Source organism: Rana temporaria, chromosome 7 (assembly GCF_905171775.1).
Source record: "Rana temporaria chromosome 7, aRanTem1.1, whole genome shotgun sequence".
Classification (NCBI taxonomy): Eukaryota; Metazoa; Chordata; class Amphibia; order Anura; family Ranidae; genus Rana; species Rana temporaria.
The window spans coordinates 205,018,810-205,037,245 of record NC_053495.1 but is presented as its reverse complement, the minus strand read 5'-3'; the positions used below and the strand labels follow the sequence as shown (position 1 = coordinate 205,037,245).

General features: G+C 47.8%; 1 protein-coding gene across 2 annotated transcripts in view; it reads right to left on the bottom strand.

The window, feature by feature from the left end:
* The window catches only part of TIE1 (tyrosine kinase with immunoglobulin like and EGF like domains 1), an 82,970-nt gene extending 74,260 nt beyond the window's left edge, over window positions 1–8,710 (bottom strand). For both annotated transcript variants that reach the window (XM_040360867.1, XM_040360868.1), the window contains exons 1-2: window positions 8,164–8,710; window positions 3,405–3,689 (exon numbers count right to left, since the gene is read on the bottom strand). In XM_040360867.1, coding sequence (XP_040216801.1) covers window positions 3,405–3,689; window positions 8,164–8,224 — 346 coding nt within the window. In that variant the 5' untranslated portion in view covers window positions 8,225–8,710. The remainder of the gene's footprint in view (window positions 1–3,404; window positions 3,690–8,163) is intronic.
* Between the last annotated feature and the right edge of the window lie 9,726 nt (window positions 8,711–18,436).

Here is an 18,436-nt window from a genome sequence, read left to right as displayed (position 1 = left end):
TTGCTATCCATGTGATATCCGTGGTGCCATTTTTATATCCTGTACATTCACGTTGTATCATTCATATCCTGTACATTCACGTTGTATCATTCATATCCTGTACATTCACGTTGTATCATTCATATCCTGTACATTCACATTGTATCATTCATATCCTGTACATTCACATTGTATCATTCATATCCTGTACATTCACGTTGTATCATTCATATCCTGTACAAATATTGAGCCTTGCTTGGTTGATCAGATCCACGCAACTCTGTATCTGTATGCTTTTTGAACATTTCAATAGACATTCATTGAAGAAAAAATCATTTCCAATGAGCTCAACAGAACAATTGAATACCAAATGCCAACTACAAAAACAAATAAAGTCCTGGAACGAAAAAAAAAAAGATATAAAAATCTGAAACTGAAACTATGCGTGATAAGCGTGTCACAAAACGCGCGGCAAAACTCATGTCTGCTAAACGCATTGGAGGTCCAAGACCCATGGCTGGTGCAAAGATTTTTGACACCCTAGGCAAAACCTGGCTCCCCCCTGACTCCACCCCCTTTTCCCTGCCCATGTAAACCTCGCCTTTTTAATGAAACGCCCATAAAAAGCACCTCACCAGTAGGGTGACCACATTTCCAAACTGCCATTCAGGGACACCCCCCCCCCCTCTCTCACCTTCCTTCACCACAAAAAGATGGGGGGGGGAATGCAGTCTCGGGGTTGATGGGGAATTTGGCGGCGGGTTATTTGTCAGGTGAATGTGCCACTTGCCACCAGATGCAGTGCCGCTTGCCACCCATAGCCTGCCGCCAGATTCAGTGCTGCTGTCACTCCCTCTGCATGAGCCACGTGCGTAGAAGGAAAGGAGTGGGGTCACTATTTGGAGAGTGAAGATCACACCAGTCCCTGCTGGGTGCCGGAGGAGGTGCCGAGGTGGGTGGGGACAGCAGTGCTGCACTAGACGCAGGCCTCGCTCCCAGTCTCATTGTCTGAGAGTAAATTGTCACTGGTTGCAAGATGCCAGGCAGCGCTGGTGTCTTGTCGAGCTGGTTCCTCCATTGGATAGGTTCCTGCCTCAACTGTGCAGGCGCGGCGCTTTCGCAGTAGGAGGCCACGGAAATCTCAGAGCCTCAACAGCTGATTGTCAGCTTAGACGAGCTTGCTCCCGATGCCTGCTTATACACGCCGCTCTATACAGCAAGGGGCGGATGTGAGACGTCTATTTTATTGAGAAAAAACATCCTCAAAAAATCACTGGTCAATATCACATGCGCCCCTTGCTGTATAGAGCGGCGTGTACTATAGAGTGTATAATCAGGCATCGGGAGAGGGGGCGTCTACAGCTGACAAACAGCTGTTCCTGCTCGGAGTTTTCCGTAGGCTCGGATTGCGCCTGCGCACCCCAGAGGGAACCATATCGATAGGAGGAACCAGCTCGGCAGAACACCGGCCCTAACAACCAGTTCCGGAAAAATGTAGTTGTTAGTTGGTAGGGGGTGGCTGTGTCTTCTATTTCATTCCGGGACACTGTATTGTCCCGGAATGAAGGTACCCGGGACAGACATGTCAATTGCGGGACAGTCCCGGGCAATCCGGGACACGTGGGCACCCTACCCACCAGTGCCCATCAATGTAGCCTCACCATGGTCCATCACATGCAGCCTCACCAGCGCCCATCAAATGCAACCTCACCAGCGCCCATCAAATGCAGCCTCACCAGCGCCCATCAAATTCAGCCTACCAGCGCCCATCAAATTCAGACTCACCAGCACCCATCAAATTCAGCCTCACCAGTGCCCATCAATGCATCCTCACCAGCGCCCATCAAATGAATATTTGGTTGCTTCCATTCATTCGGGAGTTGGGACACAGCCCTCCGCCGCTGCCGCTGCTGCGCCTCTGACACTATGTGCAAACGGAGCGGCGGCTGCCTGCTGATGCTGACACTTAGTTGCTTGCTGCAGAGACAAGACAGTATGAACACCAGTGGCCGGGGCGCCCTGGGCGGCCCATTCACTTGACAAATGTACCAAAGAAGGTCCATACCCTTTTTGGGTTTGGAGCTTTGAGCGTTCGATGGGAAGCTTTCTGAGGCTTTCCGTTTATTCACAAACTGAAGCATAGTAAAAAAAAAAAAAATGAAAAAAAAATTTAAGTTCTAATTTTTTTTATTTAAAAAAAAAAATGTAAGTTATAACAAATAATAAAAAAAAAATAAGGACTCGTTTACATGTGTTTTGTTCTCTGAAGAGCAGTCCTCACTTGGATCGCTCCTCAGTGAGCATCTGACAGGCGGGGAGGAGGCAGCATATTGCTGTCATATAGGCTGTACGGGGCCCTGCTGACAGGAGTAGTGATAGCGGCAGTGATTTTGACAAGCGAGATAGTGCTGGTCTTTACATGGTTTACTATGTTTCAGGGGTGAATGACACAGCGAGTGATCGGTGCCAATTGCTCACTGTGTTCGTTCGGGAAGAGAAGGGACTGGTAAACTGTGTTTGTTCAGGAAGGGAAGGGACTGGTAAACTGTGTTTGTTCAGGAAGGGAAGCAGCTGGAAAATAAGACATATTTACTGGCCCCCTGCTCTCCATTCTGAAGCACTCCCCCTGTGTGCCCTCACCAGCTGCTGGCAGGAGGAGAGAGGAGGGAAGCCGACAGCGCTGCGGGGGAGAGTGCCAAACAGCAGGTGGAAGGGGGGCATAGATAACAGAACCAATCCCCCTGCAGCTCAGCTGGTGGCAGGGAGAGGAGGACAAGAGGGGGAGGGGGGGAGTGCCAAACAGCAGGTGGAAGGGGGGCATAGATAACAGAACCAATCCCCCTGCAGCTCAGCTGGTGGCAGGGAGAGGAGGACAAGAGGGGGAGGGGGGGAGTGCCAAACAGCAGGTGGAAGGGGGGCATAGATAACAGAACCAATCCCCCTGCAGCTCAGCTGGTGGCAGGGAGAGGAGGACAAGAGGGGGAGGGGCAGAGTGCCAAACAGCAGGTGGAAGGGGGGCACAGATAACAGAACCAATCCCCCTGCAGCTCAGCTGGTGGCAGGGAGAGGAGGACTGGAGGGGGAGGGGCAGAGTGCCAAACAGCAGGTGGAAGGGGGGCACAGATAACAGAACCAATCCCCCTGCAGCTCAGCTGGTGGCAGGGAGAGGAGGACAAGACAGCAGTGCTGCAGAGGGATCACCAACAATCACAAATGCCAGTATAACCAGCCCTCCTGCTCAGCAAGTGAATGGGCCCCCCTGATGAACTGGCGGGGCCCGGGCCCAGTATAGGAGGGCTGGCTGTACTGCCTTATCAGTGGCCCTGCCTGTCAGCCTTGTAATGGAAGGAAGGCGCGCCCATCCCTACAGTAAACGATTGCGCCCAGGGCGTGTGGGTACAGGCCATGGCAACATTGAGACTTACCAGAGGGGTTGTTGTAGGGATAGAGGATTTTGGTGTGCTCAGACGGCCCCTTGGCGATGCAAAAGAACACCCCCACCAACGCCTTGGCGGGGAATTTGACCCGCAGTTCATTCTTGTGCAGCGTGGTGTGGGGGGGCGCGGAATTGATCCTCACAATGGTATTATCCCGCTCAATGCTCAAGTCCGAGCTTCGCATTTCCCGCTCTCCGGTGATGCATGATAACGTGAAATTGGCCCGGCGGTGGTCGGAGGTAACGGACAGCAGCGTGACATCGAGGACGGCCCCTGCGGGAGACAAACCACAATGGATTATTGTATTTGTATTATATTGTATAGATTATTTTGCCAAAACACAAGAATATCCATTATTTTATATCGAGATAATTAAAACTAACATTTTATTTCTCGGGAAGTCCGATTTACAGGCAACAGCACCTTATATATATATACAGTATGTGCAAACTTATATGACATACCATTATGTTAAATTCCAAGGGGCGGGCTAGGGCAGTATACAGACAGTCTAGGGCAGTATATAGACAAGCTAGGGTAGTATATAGACAGGCTAGGGCAGTATATATACAGGCTAGGGTAGTATATAGACTGGCTAGGGTAGTATATGGATAGGCTGGGGTAGTATAGGGGCAGGCTAGGGTAGTATATAGACAGGCTAGGGTAGTATAGGGACAGGCTAGGGTAGTATATGGATAGGCTAGGGTAGTATATAGACAGGCTAGGGCAGTATATAGACAGGCTAGGGTAGTATATAGAAAGGCTAGGGTAGTTTTGGGCAGGCTAGGGTAGTATAGGGGCAGGCTAGGGTAGTATATGGACAGGCTAGGGTAGAATAGGGGCAGGCTAGGGTAGTATATAGACAGGCTAGGGTAGTATATGGACAGGATAGGGTAGTATAGGGGCAGGCTAGTGTAGTATATGCATACCTCCCAACTTTTTGAAATGGGAATGAGGGACATCTATCAGCAAAAGTATGCAGGCATAGGACACACCCCTTGCCACTCCCCCTTAAAGGAGGATTGTACAAAAAAAAACTATATTGGTAAAACCCACAAGTGCTTTTTTATCACTACTATTCCTTTATTTGGCTTTTGGAATTTACAAATGCAGCAATTTAGAAATCAAATGAAAGGTTTAGTGCTGGAAAACACTTTTTGATAGATAAAAAGTGCATTTTATATGCAACTATAGAGATCAGACAAAAATGAGGGACAAATGAGGAGAATGAGGGACAGGGGGACATTGCTCCAAATCAGGGACAGTCCCTTGAAATCAGGGACAGTTGGGAGCAATAGTATATGGACAAGCTAAGGTAGAATATAGACAGGCTAGGGAAGTATAGGGGCAGGCTAGGGTAGTATATGGACAGGATAGGGTAGTATATAGACAGGCTAAGGCAGTATAGGGGCAGGTTAGGGCAGGGCAGTACATAGACAGGCTAGGGTAGTATAGGGGCAGGCTAGAGTAGTACATGGATAGACTAGGTTACTATATGGACAGGGTGATACACTATATGGACAGGCTAAGGCAGTATAGGGGCAGGCTAGGGTCATATGTAGACAGGCTACGTTAGTATACGGACAGGCTAGGGAGGTATAGGGATAGGCTAGGGCAGTATAGGGGCAGGCTAGGGAAGTATAGGGGCAGGATAGGGTAGTATATGGACAGGATAGGGTAGTATATAGACAGGCTAGGGTAGGATAAGGCAGTATAGGGGCAGGCTAGGGCAGGGCAGTACATAGACAGGCTAGGGTAGTATATAGACAGGCTAGGGCAGTATAGGAGTGGACTAGGGTAGTATAGGGAAAGGCTAGGGTAGTATATGGACAGACTAGGGTAGAATAGGGGCAGGCAAGGGTAGTATATAGACAGGCTAGGGTAGTATAGGGGCAGGCTAGGGCAGTATATGGACAGGCTAGGGCAGTATATGGACAGGCTAGGGCAGTATATGGATAGGATAAGGTAGTATATGGACAGGCTAGGGTATTATAGGGGTAGGCTAAGGTACTATAGGGGCAGGCTACGGTAGAGCAGTACATAGAAAGGCTAGAGTAGTATAGGGACAGGCTAGGGTAGTATACGGGCAGGCTAGAGTAGTACATGGATAGACTAGGGTAGTATATGGACAGGGTAAGGCAGTATAGGGACAGGCTAGGGAAGTATAGGGGCAGGCTATGGTAGTATAAAGACAGGCTAGGGTAGTATATAGACAGGCTAGGGTAGTATACAGACAGGCTAGGGAGGTATAGGGATAGGCTAGGGCAGTATAGGGGCAGGCGAGGGTAGTATATAGACAGGCTGGGGCAGTAGAGGAGTGGGCTAGGGTAGTATAGGGGCAGGCTATGGTAGTATAAAGACAGGCTAGGGTAGTATACGGACAGGCTAGGGAGGTATAGGGATAGGCTAGGGCAGTATAGGGGCAGGCGAGGGTAGTATATAGACAGGCTGGGGCAGTAGAGGAGTGGGCTAGGGTAGTATAGGGGCAGGCAGAGCGATGTGTAAAAAACTGAATTTGACCTGATATCAGCCTCTGGTAGTCTCTGTCCAGCAGAGTTTAGACTGGGGGGATGGGAAGAAGCACAAGAAGCCAATCACGTGTGCTGCAGTCCAAGAAAGTGCAGAGTGACAGAGAGATGAGCTCATCATTCCGCTGCATCTCCTTTCACTGTCCAATCAGGATTGGAACTGATTAGCAGTAGATAGGCAGCACTGATGGGAAACTGATGGGCAGCACTGATGGGAACTGATTGGCAGCACTGATGGGAACTGATTGGCAGCACTTATTGGCACTGATAGGGCACTGTTGAAGCTACAATGATACTGTAATCAGTGCAGATGTCCCCTTTGCTGGTTACTGGCTCTTTGCTGTCACAGCGTGAGGAAAGGAATGCCGATATCCGGCAAGTGTGTTTAGTAAAGTTGTTGTGTTATTGCCCAATCACACACATATAACATCCCCTGAGATGTATTATGGTACAATAGGATTTCCCGGGGCAAGCTATTTGGGGTATTGTATCTACAAAAAAATGTACCTACATCCCTTGTGGGGAGACGTTGTATGTAGTCCCAAGGGAGGGGGGCGAGCACACTGACTAACCCCCAGTCAGAACGGCTCGGATGGTGGGGGCAAGCTCACTGAGGAGGAACAGGAAGTGAGAAATTCAGACAAAGAAAAAAAAAATTAGAAGGGAAATGGAAGGAAAGGGTAAGTGAACCAACAATGCACGAGCTTAAAGGAACCTATTTAGAAAAATAAAAAATTAACCTTTACAACCCCTTTAAAGCCTATAACACCCTTAAAGCGGGGGTTCACCCTATTAATAAAAAAAAATTTTTTTTTTTCCTCTAGCATAAAATTCGGCATTGTAGCGCGAGCTATAGTATGCCTGTCTTTATTTTTTTAGCCCCGTACTCACTGTGCAATCGTAGAGACAAGATTCTGACTCCCCGCGGGGAATGGGCGGAACTATGGAGAGGGAAGGTGATTGACGGCCGGCTATGGCACGTCACGCTTCTCCGGAGATAGCCGAAATAGGACTTGGCGCTTCACGGTGCCTGCGCATAGTCTGTGCGCAGGCGCCATATAGCGCCGTGAAGAGCCGAGACCTGTTCCGGCTGTCTTCGGGGAGCGTGACGTGCCAGAGCCGGCCGTCAATCACCTTCCCTCTCCATAGGAACGCCCATTCCCCGCGGGGAGTCGGAATCTTGTCTCTACGATTGCACAGTGAGTACGGGGCTAAAAAAATAAAGACAGGCATACTGTAGCTCGCGCTACTGTGCCTCATTTTATGCTAAAATGTTGCTATGGAGGGTGAACCACCGCTTTAAAAACCACCAAATCTTTGGCATTGACTTCAATGTACTTCACCAGGATGGCCAAAATTTGCCCATTTCTTATTCCAGTTATCTTGCCCGCGCCTGACCTTTTCAACCCAATACACATTGGGCTGGATTCAAGTAGAATTGCGCTTTTTTTATGGAGGCGCAGGGCAACGTTTTTGCCCTGCGCCCCCGCAAATTTACTGCGCTGCCCTTGATTCACGGAGCAGTAGCTCCGTAAATTGCGTGGGCACGCCAGCAAAATGCCCGGCGTAAGCGCGCGCAATTTAAATGATCCCGTAGGGGGCGGGAATCATTTAAATTAGGCGCCGATCGTAGAGCGCATGCTCCGTCAGGAAACTTTCCCGACGTGCATTGCGGCAAATGACGTCCCAAGGACGTCATTTGCTTCAAAGTGAACGTGAATGGCGTCCAGCGCCATTCACGAATCACTTACGCAAACTACGTAAATTTCGCGACGCGGGAACGACAGGTATACGTAACATTGGCTGCCTCTGCTAATAGCAGGGGCAGCCTTACGCAAAAAACGCCGTACGGAAACGACGTAAATTGCGTACGCAGGGCTCGCGCAACGTTGTGAATCGCCGTTAGTATGCAATTTGCATACTATACGCTGAGCACAACGGGAACGCCACCTAGCGGCCATCGCAAGATTGCAGCCTAAGATATGTGGGCATAAGAGCCTTATGCCGCGCATATCTTAGGCTGCAGTCGGCGTAACGAGGTTCCTGAATCAGGAGCATTCGTTACGCCGGGGCAAGTAAGCAATTGCACTGTGTAACTTATGGTTACACAGGCGCAATTGCTTCTTGAATCCAGCCCATTCTGTATAGTCCACTCAATAACAGTCAAACCCATCCACTATGAACAAAGTTTAACGTTCCTACAGAAATTGAGAATTTACCTGTTCTTCTTGGAAGCGAAGAACTGAACAGGAGACCCAGGACGGGGAGGAGCCTCAGCATTGTCCCAGCCGTGGCACAGAGTGTGAAAGTTGCCCGGGTTGATCCACGTGTCCAAGAATCAGTGCCCAATCCTCATCTTTTTTTATATAGCCAGGCCCGGGTTGGTAAAAACAGATCCTCAAAAGATTGTAAAATATTCCCAAAAGAATAATCCTGTAACCAAATCCCACTAAGGTTGACGAGAAGACTTCAGATGGATCCAAGATGTCTCCACCCAATGGGTTGGCAACCAGAACTTGTCCCGTCTACTTGCCACAATGCGGATGGAGCTAAGGGGTCCAAAGCCCAGCTGGCCCTCTCGTGTTACCTCACCAGTAGAGCCATCAGAGAGTCCAAGTCTGATGGTTAGCTCTGCGGACAACGGAAAACATCAGATTGGATATTTTCAGGAATATTCCAGAGCTCCTGTAACTTTCCCACGTCCGCCTCCTCTGGCTTCCACAGGTTTCTGGGATTTGGTTCATGGAAAGAGGAAAAAGGCGTAGCAGGACTGTGAGTACAGGAAACCCTTAGAACTGAGCTCTCGGTGATGGCCTCCAATGGAGGAAATCGCGGTCTGAGTAACTCTGGGAAGATGACAAAGCCTACCACCCCCTCCCCCCCCCCTTCGTGTGAAATCCATTGTTATTCTACACAAGAGATCAATGTTAGCCATGGTGTCCCCCCCCGTGATGGCCATAAACTAGAAATGGAGACACGTCTAGAGTTGTCCCGGCCCAACCTGCAGAGAACATTTCTAGGATGGGATTCCAAAAGGACATATTTTGTATATTATAGCGCAAGTTTCTCATGAATCACCGATGACCAGTTATCATTCGGGGCTCAACTTCCTGCGATTCTTCTGCAAACCAAACACAAGACTAGAGCATTGTTCTGCGACACAAAAGGGTTCTGCTCTTTAAAAACACTCAGTGAAAACGAAAAAAGTTTCTCCGCAAAGAAGATAATAAACATTAATGCGTCCTGCTGTGTATCTGGACTGTACGGAAAAAATCGCGGCCTGAGGACTCTGGAGAAGAGATGAGAAAATGGGGCAAAGTTCAGTTCACGCGAGGATCAGTAAACCCCGAAAAAAGTTCAGTAAATCCGAACATAGCGCCAAACCCCAATAAAATCTTGTGTTTTAATAATTAAAAAAAATATATATATATACCGTATTATCCGGCGTATAAGACGACTCGGCGTATAAGACGACCCCCTAATTTTCCAGCCAAAATGTTGGTTTTGGGATATACTCACCGTATAAGACTACCCCCTTTCCTACTAGTCATGCCTCGCCTCACGGTGCCACCATTACATGCCAGACTATGCCACTACATGCCAGACTGTGTCCCATTACATGCCAGACTGTGCCCCATTACATGCCAGACTGTGCTCCATTACATGCCAGACTGTGCCCCATTAAATGCCAGACTGTGCCCCATTACATGACCAGACTGTGCCCAATTACATGACCAGACCGTGCCCCATTACATGACCAGACCGTGCCCCATTACATGACCAGACCTGCCTCATTACATGACCAGACCTGCCCCATTACATGACCAGACTGTGACCCATTACATGCCAGACCTGCCCCATTACATGACCAGACTGTGCCCCATTACATGCCAGACCTGCCCCATTACATGACCAGACTGTGCCCCATTACATGCCAGACCTGCCCCATTACATGACCAGACCTGCCCCATTACATGACCAGACCTGCCCCATTACATGCCAGAACTGCCCCATTACATGACCAGACCGTGCCCCATTACATGACCAGACCTGCCCCATTACATGACCAGACCGTGCCCTTACCTTATCCCATGCGAATCGCGGCCGTGTAACCTAGCATCTTACCTTACCAGAATCGCGGCCGTACGATTTTTCAAAAGCCGCGCCTCCGACGTCTTCTGTTCCGTGATAGGCGGAACATTCAGCTTCCCAGGAGGCACTGTGTTCAGTGTTCGCCTATCACGGAGGCCCTCTCGTCCGAGGACGAGAGGCCCTCCGTGATAGGCGGACACTAAACACAGGACGAGAGGCCCTCCGTGATAGGCGGACACTGAACACAGTGCCTCCTGGGAAGCTGATTGTTTCCGCCTATCACGGAACAGAAGACGTCGGAGGCGCGGCTTTTGAAAAATCGTACGGCCGCGATTCTGGTAAGGTAAGATGCTAGGTTACCGGCGTATAAGACGACCCCCGACTTTTAAGAAGATTTTAAGGGGTTAGAAAGTCGTCTTATACGCCGGAAAATAGGGTATATATATATATATATATACTGTATATATATATATATATATATATTTATTAGGTTTTTTTTTTTTTAATACCATTTAACCACTTAACCCCCGGACCATATTGCTGGTCAAAGACCAGAGCACTTTTTGCGATTCGGCACTGCGTCGCTTTAACTGACAATTGCACGGTCGTGCGACGTGGCTCCCAAACAAAATTGGCGTACTTTTTTTCCCACAGATAGAGTGAATGAAACTGACACAGCCACCCCCCCAAGCCAAACGAATGTCCCCAAAAAAGGCCACCACATCACCGCTTTACTCACTAGTACTTGTCCTGGCCCGGGAATGCCTAAAGGAGCACAGTCCCCGCCCCCTGCATGTGATTGGAGAAATCATAAATCTCGCCTCTTGTGTCCAATCACTGTGCTGTGATTCGTTACACCACAAGCTAATTTTTGGGAAGGGGGTGTCCCTGAATGGTAGTTTGGAAATGTGGTCACCCTAATAGGGGTTGATATGTTTGAGGGGTTTTGCAGCCGGTTGCGTTTTTTGGAAAGGGTCGGGGACTTTTTTTCCTGCGTGTAATAGACTTCAATAGAATCGCACCAGAAACACAAGTGATTTTTGATGTGTTTTGCATTTTGCAGGTTTTATTTTTCCGTTTAAACACTGTATATAGCTGGTTGCTAAGGAACGGGCCAGGAAGCCAGCTGCCGTGACCTTAACAACCGATGAGTCATCAGCTGTCAGTGGGATTCCCCGCTGACAGCCGAATGTAAAAAAAATTTAAAAAATTGAAAAAAAAACAGTGTGGGCCCCACCCCAGGTCCATACCAGGACCTGTGAATCTAGTATGGATTTGGAGGGTACTCCCCACGTCAAAATGTTTAAAAAAATGGCGTGGGGTCCCCCCCCCCAGGTCCATATCAGGCCCTTCGGATCTAGTATGGATTCGGAAGGGGACCCTCACACCAAAATTTAAAAAAAATGGCGTGAGGTCTCCCCCAAAATCTATACCAGACCCTTATCTGAGCATGCAGACCAGCGGGTCAGGAAAGGGAGGGAAGGAGCAAGCGCACCCCCTCCTCCTGAACTATACCAGGCTGCATTCCCTCAACATGAGGCAATGGGTGCTTTGGTGTTGGGGGCCTCTTCCCCACAACCCTGGCTGGTGGTTGTGGGGTCTGCGGGAAGGAGGTTTATTGGAATCTGGAAGCCCCCTTAACCACTTCCTTACTGGGCACATATACCCCTTCCTGACCAGGTGAAATTTCAGCTTCCGGCACTGCGTCGCTTTAACTGACAATTGCGCGGTCATGCGACGTGGCTCCCAAACAAAATTGACGTCCTTTTTTCCCCACAAATAGAGCTTTATTTTGGTGGTATTTGATCACCTCTGCGGTTTTTATTTTTTGCGCTATAAACAAAAATAAAGCGACAATTTTGAAAAAAAAACAATATTTTTTACTTGTTACTATAATAAATTGCCCAATTTTTTTTAAAAAAATAATTTTTTCTCAGTCTAGGCGATACGTATTATTCTACATATTTTTGTTAAAAAAAAAAAAAAAAAAAATCGCAAGAAGCGTCTGGTTTGCGCAAAAGTTATTGCGCTTACAAAATAGGGGACAGAATTATTTTTTATTATTTTTTTTTACTACTAATGGCGGCGATCAGCATTTTTTTTCGTGACTGCGACATTATGGCGGAGACATCGGACACTTTTGACACATTTTTGGCGCCATTCACATTTATACAGCGAACAGTGCAATAAATATGCACTAATTACTGTATAAATGTGACTGGCATTGAAGGGGTTAACACTAGGGGGTGAGGAAGGGGTTAATGTGTACCCTGAATTGTGTTACTAACTGTGGGGGGAGGGGGGTGACTGGGGGGGTGACCGATGCTGTGTCCCTATGTACAAGTGACACAGATCCGTCTCCTCTCTCCCCTGACAGGACGTGGAGCTCTGTGTTTACACACAGAGCTCCACGTCTTGTCCCTGTAGCCGCCGATCGCGAGTCCCTGGCGGACATCGCGGCCGCCAGGCACTCGCATCGGCATCTCAGCGATGCGGCAAGCGCGCGCGCACCTCCGCCGGACGCGCGCGCGCCCGCGCCGCTGGCTGCGCGCGCAGGCCGTAAAAACACGGCCTCCCAGAGATGTAGAGCCACCCTGCGGCTGTACAAAGTCGTACGGCCGTCGGGAAGTGGTTAAGAAAGGGGGCCCACGGATCCAGTTCCCCCATGTGAATAATTATGGGTGTATTTGTACCCCTACCCATTCACCACAAAAAAGCAGTTAAGAGTTAAAAAAAACAAGAGGGGTTTTTGACAAGTCCTTTATCAAAAATGTCCGACGTCATAGCACCAACGTGACTTCTTTCTCCGATACTGATGTTTTCTTCCTCCGGTAGTTCCTTCTCCCTCCGGTGCAGTCTTCTCCTTGTGCGGTCTTCTACTTGTGCGGTCTTCTACATGTGCGGTATTCTCCTTGTGCCGTCTTCTCCTTGTGCGGTCTTCTCCTTGTGCCGTCTTCTCCTTGTGCTGTCTTTTCCATTTGCCGTCTTCTTGAGTCTTCTCTATGTGCCGTCTTCTCCATGTGCCATCTTTTCCATTTGCCGTCTTCTTGAGTCTTCTCTATGTGCCGTCTTCTCCATGTGTCGTCTTCTCCTTGTGCTGTCTTTTCCATTTGCCGTCTTCTTGAGTCTTCTCTATGTGCCGTCTTCTCCATGTGTCGTCTTCTCCATGTGCTGTCTTTTCCATTTGCTGTCTTCTACTTGAGTCTTCTTCATGTGCCGTCTTCTCCATGTGTCGTCTTCTTCTTGTTTTGTCTTTTCCATGTGTCATCTCCATGTACCATCTTCTCCATGTGCAGTCTTTTCCATTTGCCATTTTCTCCTTGAGTCTTCTCCATGTGTCATCTTTTCCATTTGCCATTTTCTCCTTGAGTCTTCTCCATGTGCCATCTTCTCCATGTGTCGTCTTCTCCATGTGTCGTCTTCTCCATGTGTCATCTTCTCTGTGTGTCGTCTTTTCCATGTGTCGTCTTCTCCACGTGTCGTCTTCTCCTTGTTTTGTCTTCTCCATGTGCCTTCTCCATGTGCCATCTTCTCCATGTGCCGTCTTTTCCATTTGCCGTCTTCTCCTTGAGTCTTCTCCATGTGCCGCCTTCTCCATGTGTCGTCTTCTCCATGTTTTGCATTCTCCAGGTGCCTTCTTCTCCATGTGTCGTCTTCTCCATGTGCCGTCTTCTCCATGTGCCGTCTTCTCCATGTGCCGTCTTCTCCATGTGCCGTCTTCTCCATGTGCCGTCTTCTCCATGTGTCTTCTTCTCCATGTGTCTTCTTCTCCATGTGTCGTCTTCTCCATGTTCCGTCTTCTCCATGTTCCGTATTCTCCATGTGCCGTCTTCTTCCTCGCCACCGCTTTCCTCCCGCTGTGGGAGGAAACCAGAGTACCCAGAGAAAACCCACGCAGACACAGGGAGAACATGCAAACTCCAGGCAGATGGTGTCATAGTCGGGATTCAAACCAGTGACCCTTTTGCTGCCAGGTGAGGGTGCTAACCACTACACCACTGTGCTGCCCTTCACAGCAATTCAAAAATTATTTTCAATCTATATAAGTCTGCAGCTTTCATTAAAATCAGTGGCGGCTGGTGCTCATTATTTTTTTTTTTGGGGGGGGGGGGTTGGTACAAACTAACACCAACACCCCCGGCGGGAAACAGCCGGCCAATAGGAGCTTCCTGATTGTTTGAGAGGAGAATGAGGAAGACAATAGCGAATACTCATTCACTATTGTCACACAAGTGTGTGTGCTCGGGGCACAGTGCTCTGCGCCCCAAGCCCACCCTTTTTGAAGCCTATTAGAGCCTCTGGCTCTGATCACGTGCTTCAAAAATAAACAACCCCATTGGAATCCATGCGTCCGGTGACCCGCATGTAGATTAGGGGGCTGGAGCCATGGATGGGGGATTCGGCGCCCCTGCGCCCCTTCTGGAGTGGCCACCACTAATTAAAATAAGACCCTTATGGGCTTCCGCTGGAGACTACAAGTGGCTGCTGCAGCACAGATTGCACAGACATGATTCACTGTTGTCACCATCCTGAGAAATTCCATGAGGCCATCACTGGGGTGAAGACAGGAAGTGGCTGGAGGAGGGACAAATTAGGTTTCCTGCCTTGCCAGACAGGACTTTGCTGTGTGGCAGAGCTGTGTAAATCCCAGGGCTGTATGGACAGGAATAGAAATCTGTGTACTTAGCGGTCTGCCTGGCATTCGATGCTGAGCAGTGTGGGAAAACTGCTGTGTACTGTTGTTGTTTTGAAGTGTAACTACTGGGAGAAGTCAGGGGAACTCCGGAGGCCGAGTTCGGCGCGGGGAATGCGGCGGGCTGTTTGTACAGCGATGCCGATAGGACGAGGGGGGGAAGTGAGGAACAATAGTGCGAGGTAAAGTCTGGGACGTTTGGAGATTGCAGAGAGAGATTGGAAAGCCGAGCACACAAATAACAACACTTCTCACACACCAATCTCTGGGATACACAATGGTGTGTACAATGCACATCGCCGCTACCGACTCGGCTATCACCGCCGCCACCGGCTATTCCACGCACCCCCGATTCCCACTGGGGGGACCGCATTGTACATAGTCTCTGTTATTGTTTTAAAGTTTAGATAGGACCCTCTCATTTTCTTGTACTTGCTATTCTGTAAATGTATAGATAAAGGGCTAGATTCAGAGAGAGTTACGCCGGCGTATCAGTAAATACGCCGTCGTACCTCTGAATCTACGCCGTCGTAAATTTAAGCGTATTCTGGAAACCAGATACGCTTAAATTAGGCTAAGATACGAGCAGCGTAAATCTCCTACGCCGTCGTATATTAGAGGTGCATATTTACGTTGGCCGCTAGGTGGTGCTTCCGTTGATTTTGGCGTAGAATATGCAAATTAGCTAGATACGCCGATTCAGAAACGCACGTGCGCCCTGCGGATTTTTTTTACGTTGTTTGCGTAAGGCTTTTCCGGCGTAACGTTACTCCTGCTATATGAGGCATAGCCAATGTTAAGTATGGACGTCGTTCCCGCGTGGAATTTTGAAAATTTTTACGTCGTTTGCGTAAGTCGTTCGCGAATAGGGCTTTGCGTAAATTACGTTCACGTCGAAAGCATTGACTATTTGCGACGTGTTTAGGAGCATTCGCACTGGGATGCGTTCACGGCCGGCGCATGCGCTGTTCGTGAGAAACGTCATTTACGTGGGGTCATACTTTATTAACATAAAACACGCCCACCTCTTGACAATTTGAATTTGGCGCACTTACGCCGGCAGATTTACGCTACGCCGCCGCAACTTACGGAGCAAGTGCTTTGTGAATACTGCACTTGCCTCTCTAAATTGTGGCGGCGTAGCGTAAATAACATACGCTACGCCCGCACAAATTTACGTCGCCGTACCTGAATCTAGCCCAAAGTATATACACTCACCGGCCCCTTTATTAGGTCCCCTTTGCTAGTCCCGGGTTGGACCCCCTTTTACCTTCATTCTTGGTGGAATAGATACAACAAGGTGTTGGAAACATTTCTCAGAGATTTTGCTCCACAGTGACATGATGGCATTACACAGTTGCTGCAGATTTGTCGGCTGCACATCCATAATGGGAATCTCCCGTTCCGCCACATCCCAAAGGTTCTCTATTGGATGAGATGTGGGGAGTGTGGAGGCCTTTGGAGGACAGGGACCTCATTGTCCAGTGGTGAGATGATTGGATCTTTGTGACATGGTGACATTATCCTGCTGGGAGGAGCCATCAGAAGATGGGGACACTGGAGTCATAAAGGGATGGACAATTTAGACATGTGCAATTTGTTTAGTTCCAAATTCGTTTTTTTAACAAATTTCGACAAATTCATTCATCCAAATTAACGAAAACCCATTTAACCACTTAAGGACCGCCTCCTGCACATATACGTCCGCAGAATGGCACGGCTGGGCACATGTACGTACATGTACTTCCTCTTTAAGTGCCCAGTCGTGGGTCGCGGGTGCGTGCCCGCGACCTGGTCCGAAACTCCGTGACCGCGGGACCCGCGGACCCGATCGCTGCTGCCGTCCTGTGATCGGTCCCCGGAGCTGAAGAACGAGGAGAGCTGTGTGCAAACACAGGTTCCCCGTTCTTCACTGTGGCGCCGTCATTGATCGTGTGTTCCCTTTTATAGGGAAACACGATCAATGACATCACACCTACAGCCACACCCCCCTACAGTTAGAAACACATATGAGGTCACACTTAACCCCTTCAGCACCCCCTTGTGGTTAACTCCCAAACTGCAATTGTCATTTTCACAATAAACAATGCATTTTTAATGCATTTTTTGCTGTGAAAATGACAATGGTCCCAAAAATGTGTCAAAATTGTCCGAAGTGTCCGCCATAATGTCGCAGTCACGAAAAAAATCGCTGATCGCTGCCATTAGTAGTAAAAAAAATTTTTTTTTATAAAAATGCAATAAAACTATCCCCTATTTTGTAAACGCAATAATTTTGGCGCAAACCAATCGATAAACGCTTAAAATAAAAATAGGTAGAAGAATACGTATCGGCCTAAACTGAGGGAAAAAAAATGTTTTATATATTTTTGGGGGATATTTATTATAGCAAAAAGTAAATAATGTTGAATTTTTTTCAAAATTGTCGCTCTATTTTTGTTTATAGCGCAAAAAATAAAAACCGCAGAGGTGATCAAATAACACCAAAAGAAAGCTCTATTTGTGGGAAAAAAAGGACGCCAATTTTGTTTGGGACCCACGTCGCACGACCGCGCAATTGTCAGTTAAAGTGGCGCAGTGCCGAATCGCAAAAACTGTCCAGGTCCTTTAGCTGCCTAAAGGTCCGGGTCTTAAGTGATTAAGGAATTGTTCCGAATATACGTAAATATTCAAAAAGATTGTAAATTAAAAAAATAGTAAATTTGAAAATTAGTAAATTCAGGAAATTCATAAATTCGTAAATAAAAAAATGTGTAAAGTTCGTAAATTCGTAAATTAGAAAATCAGAAAAAACAGAAAATTCGAAAAATCTGAAATAATTACTAACTATTACATTATAGGCATTGGAATTTTCTTTTTCAAATTTGGCTGTTAGTGAACGTAACGAATGCGAATTTATCCGAAATAACGAATGTCGTATCCAAACGAATGGAACGTGACAAATTAATAATAATAACTAGCATTATTAATAAAAAAATAAATGTTATTATTATTATTATTTATTAATAAATCATTCCTTTTCATTTGTTTAGATGCGGCTAATTTCGGATAATTCGCAACTTTCAGATAAATTTGTATTCATTGCGTTTACTAACAGCCAAATCTGAAAGGAAATTCCAATACCTCTAATTTAATAGTTAGTTAGATTTCCGTTCTTTCGAATTTTCGGATTTTCTTTCTTATTTTCAGATTTTAGATTTTCTAGAATTTTATAATTTGCGAATTGCGATCATAATAAATTGACCCAAAAAAAAAAATGAACCAAACGAAAATGAACACATTTTTCGTCAGTGCAAATGTCTAATGCACAGGGGGCCAGATTCTCTAACATTCTGCGGCGGCGTAGCGTAAGCCATTTACACTACGCCGCCGCAACTTACTGGAGCAAGTGCCGTATTCCTCAAGCACTTGCTCCGTAGTTTGCGGAGGCGTAGTGTAAAAGGCCCGGCGTATCCCCGCGTATTTCAAAGGGGGCGGCTTATATTTAAATTAAGCGCGCCCCCGTTTCGATCGAACTGCGCATGCGCCGGGCTAAAAATAGCCCAGTGCGCATGCTCCAGTTCTCGGCGGAAAACGTCAATGACGCCGACGTGTGCGTCATTGATGTAAAGTCGTATTCAAGAACGACTTAGGAAAACGACGTACCCGACGGGAAAAGACGATGCGGACCCGACGCCATACTTAACATGGCATACGTGGGACTGGCG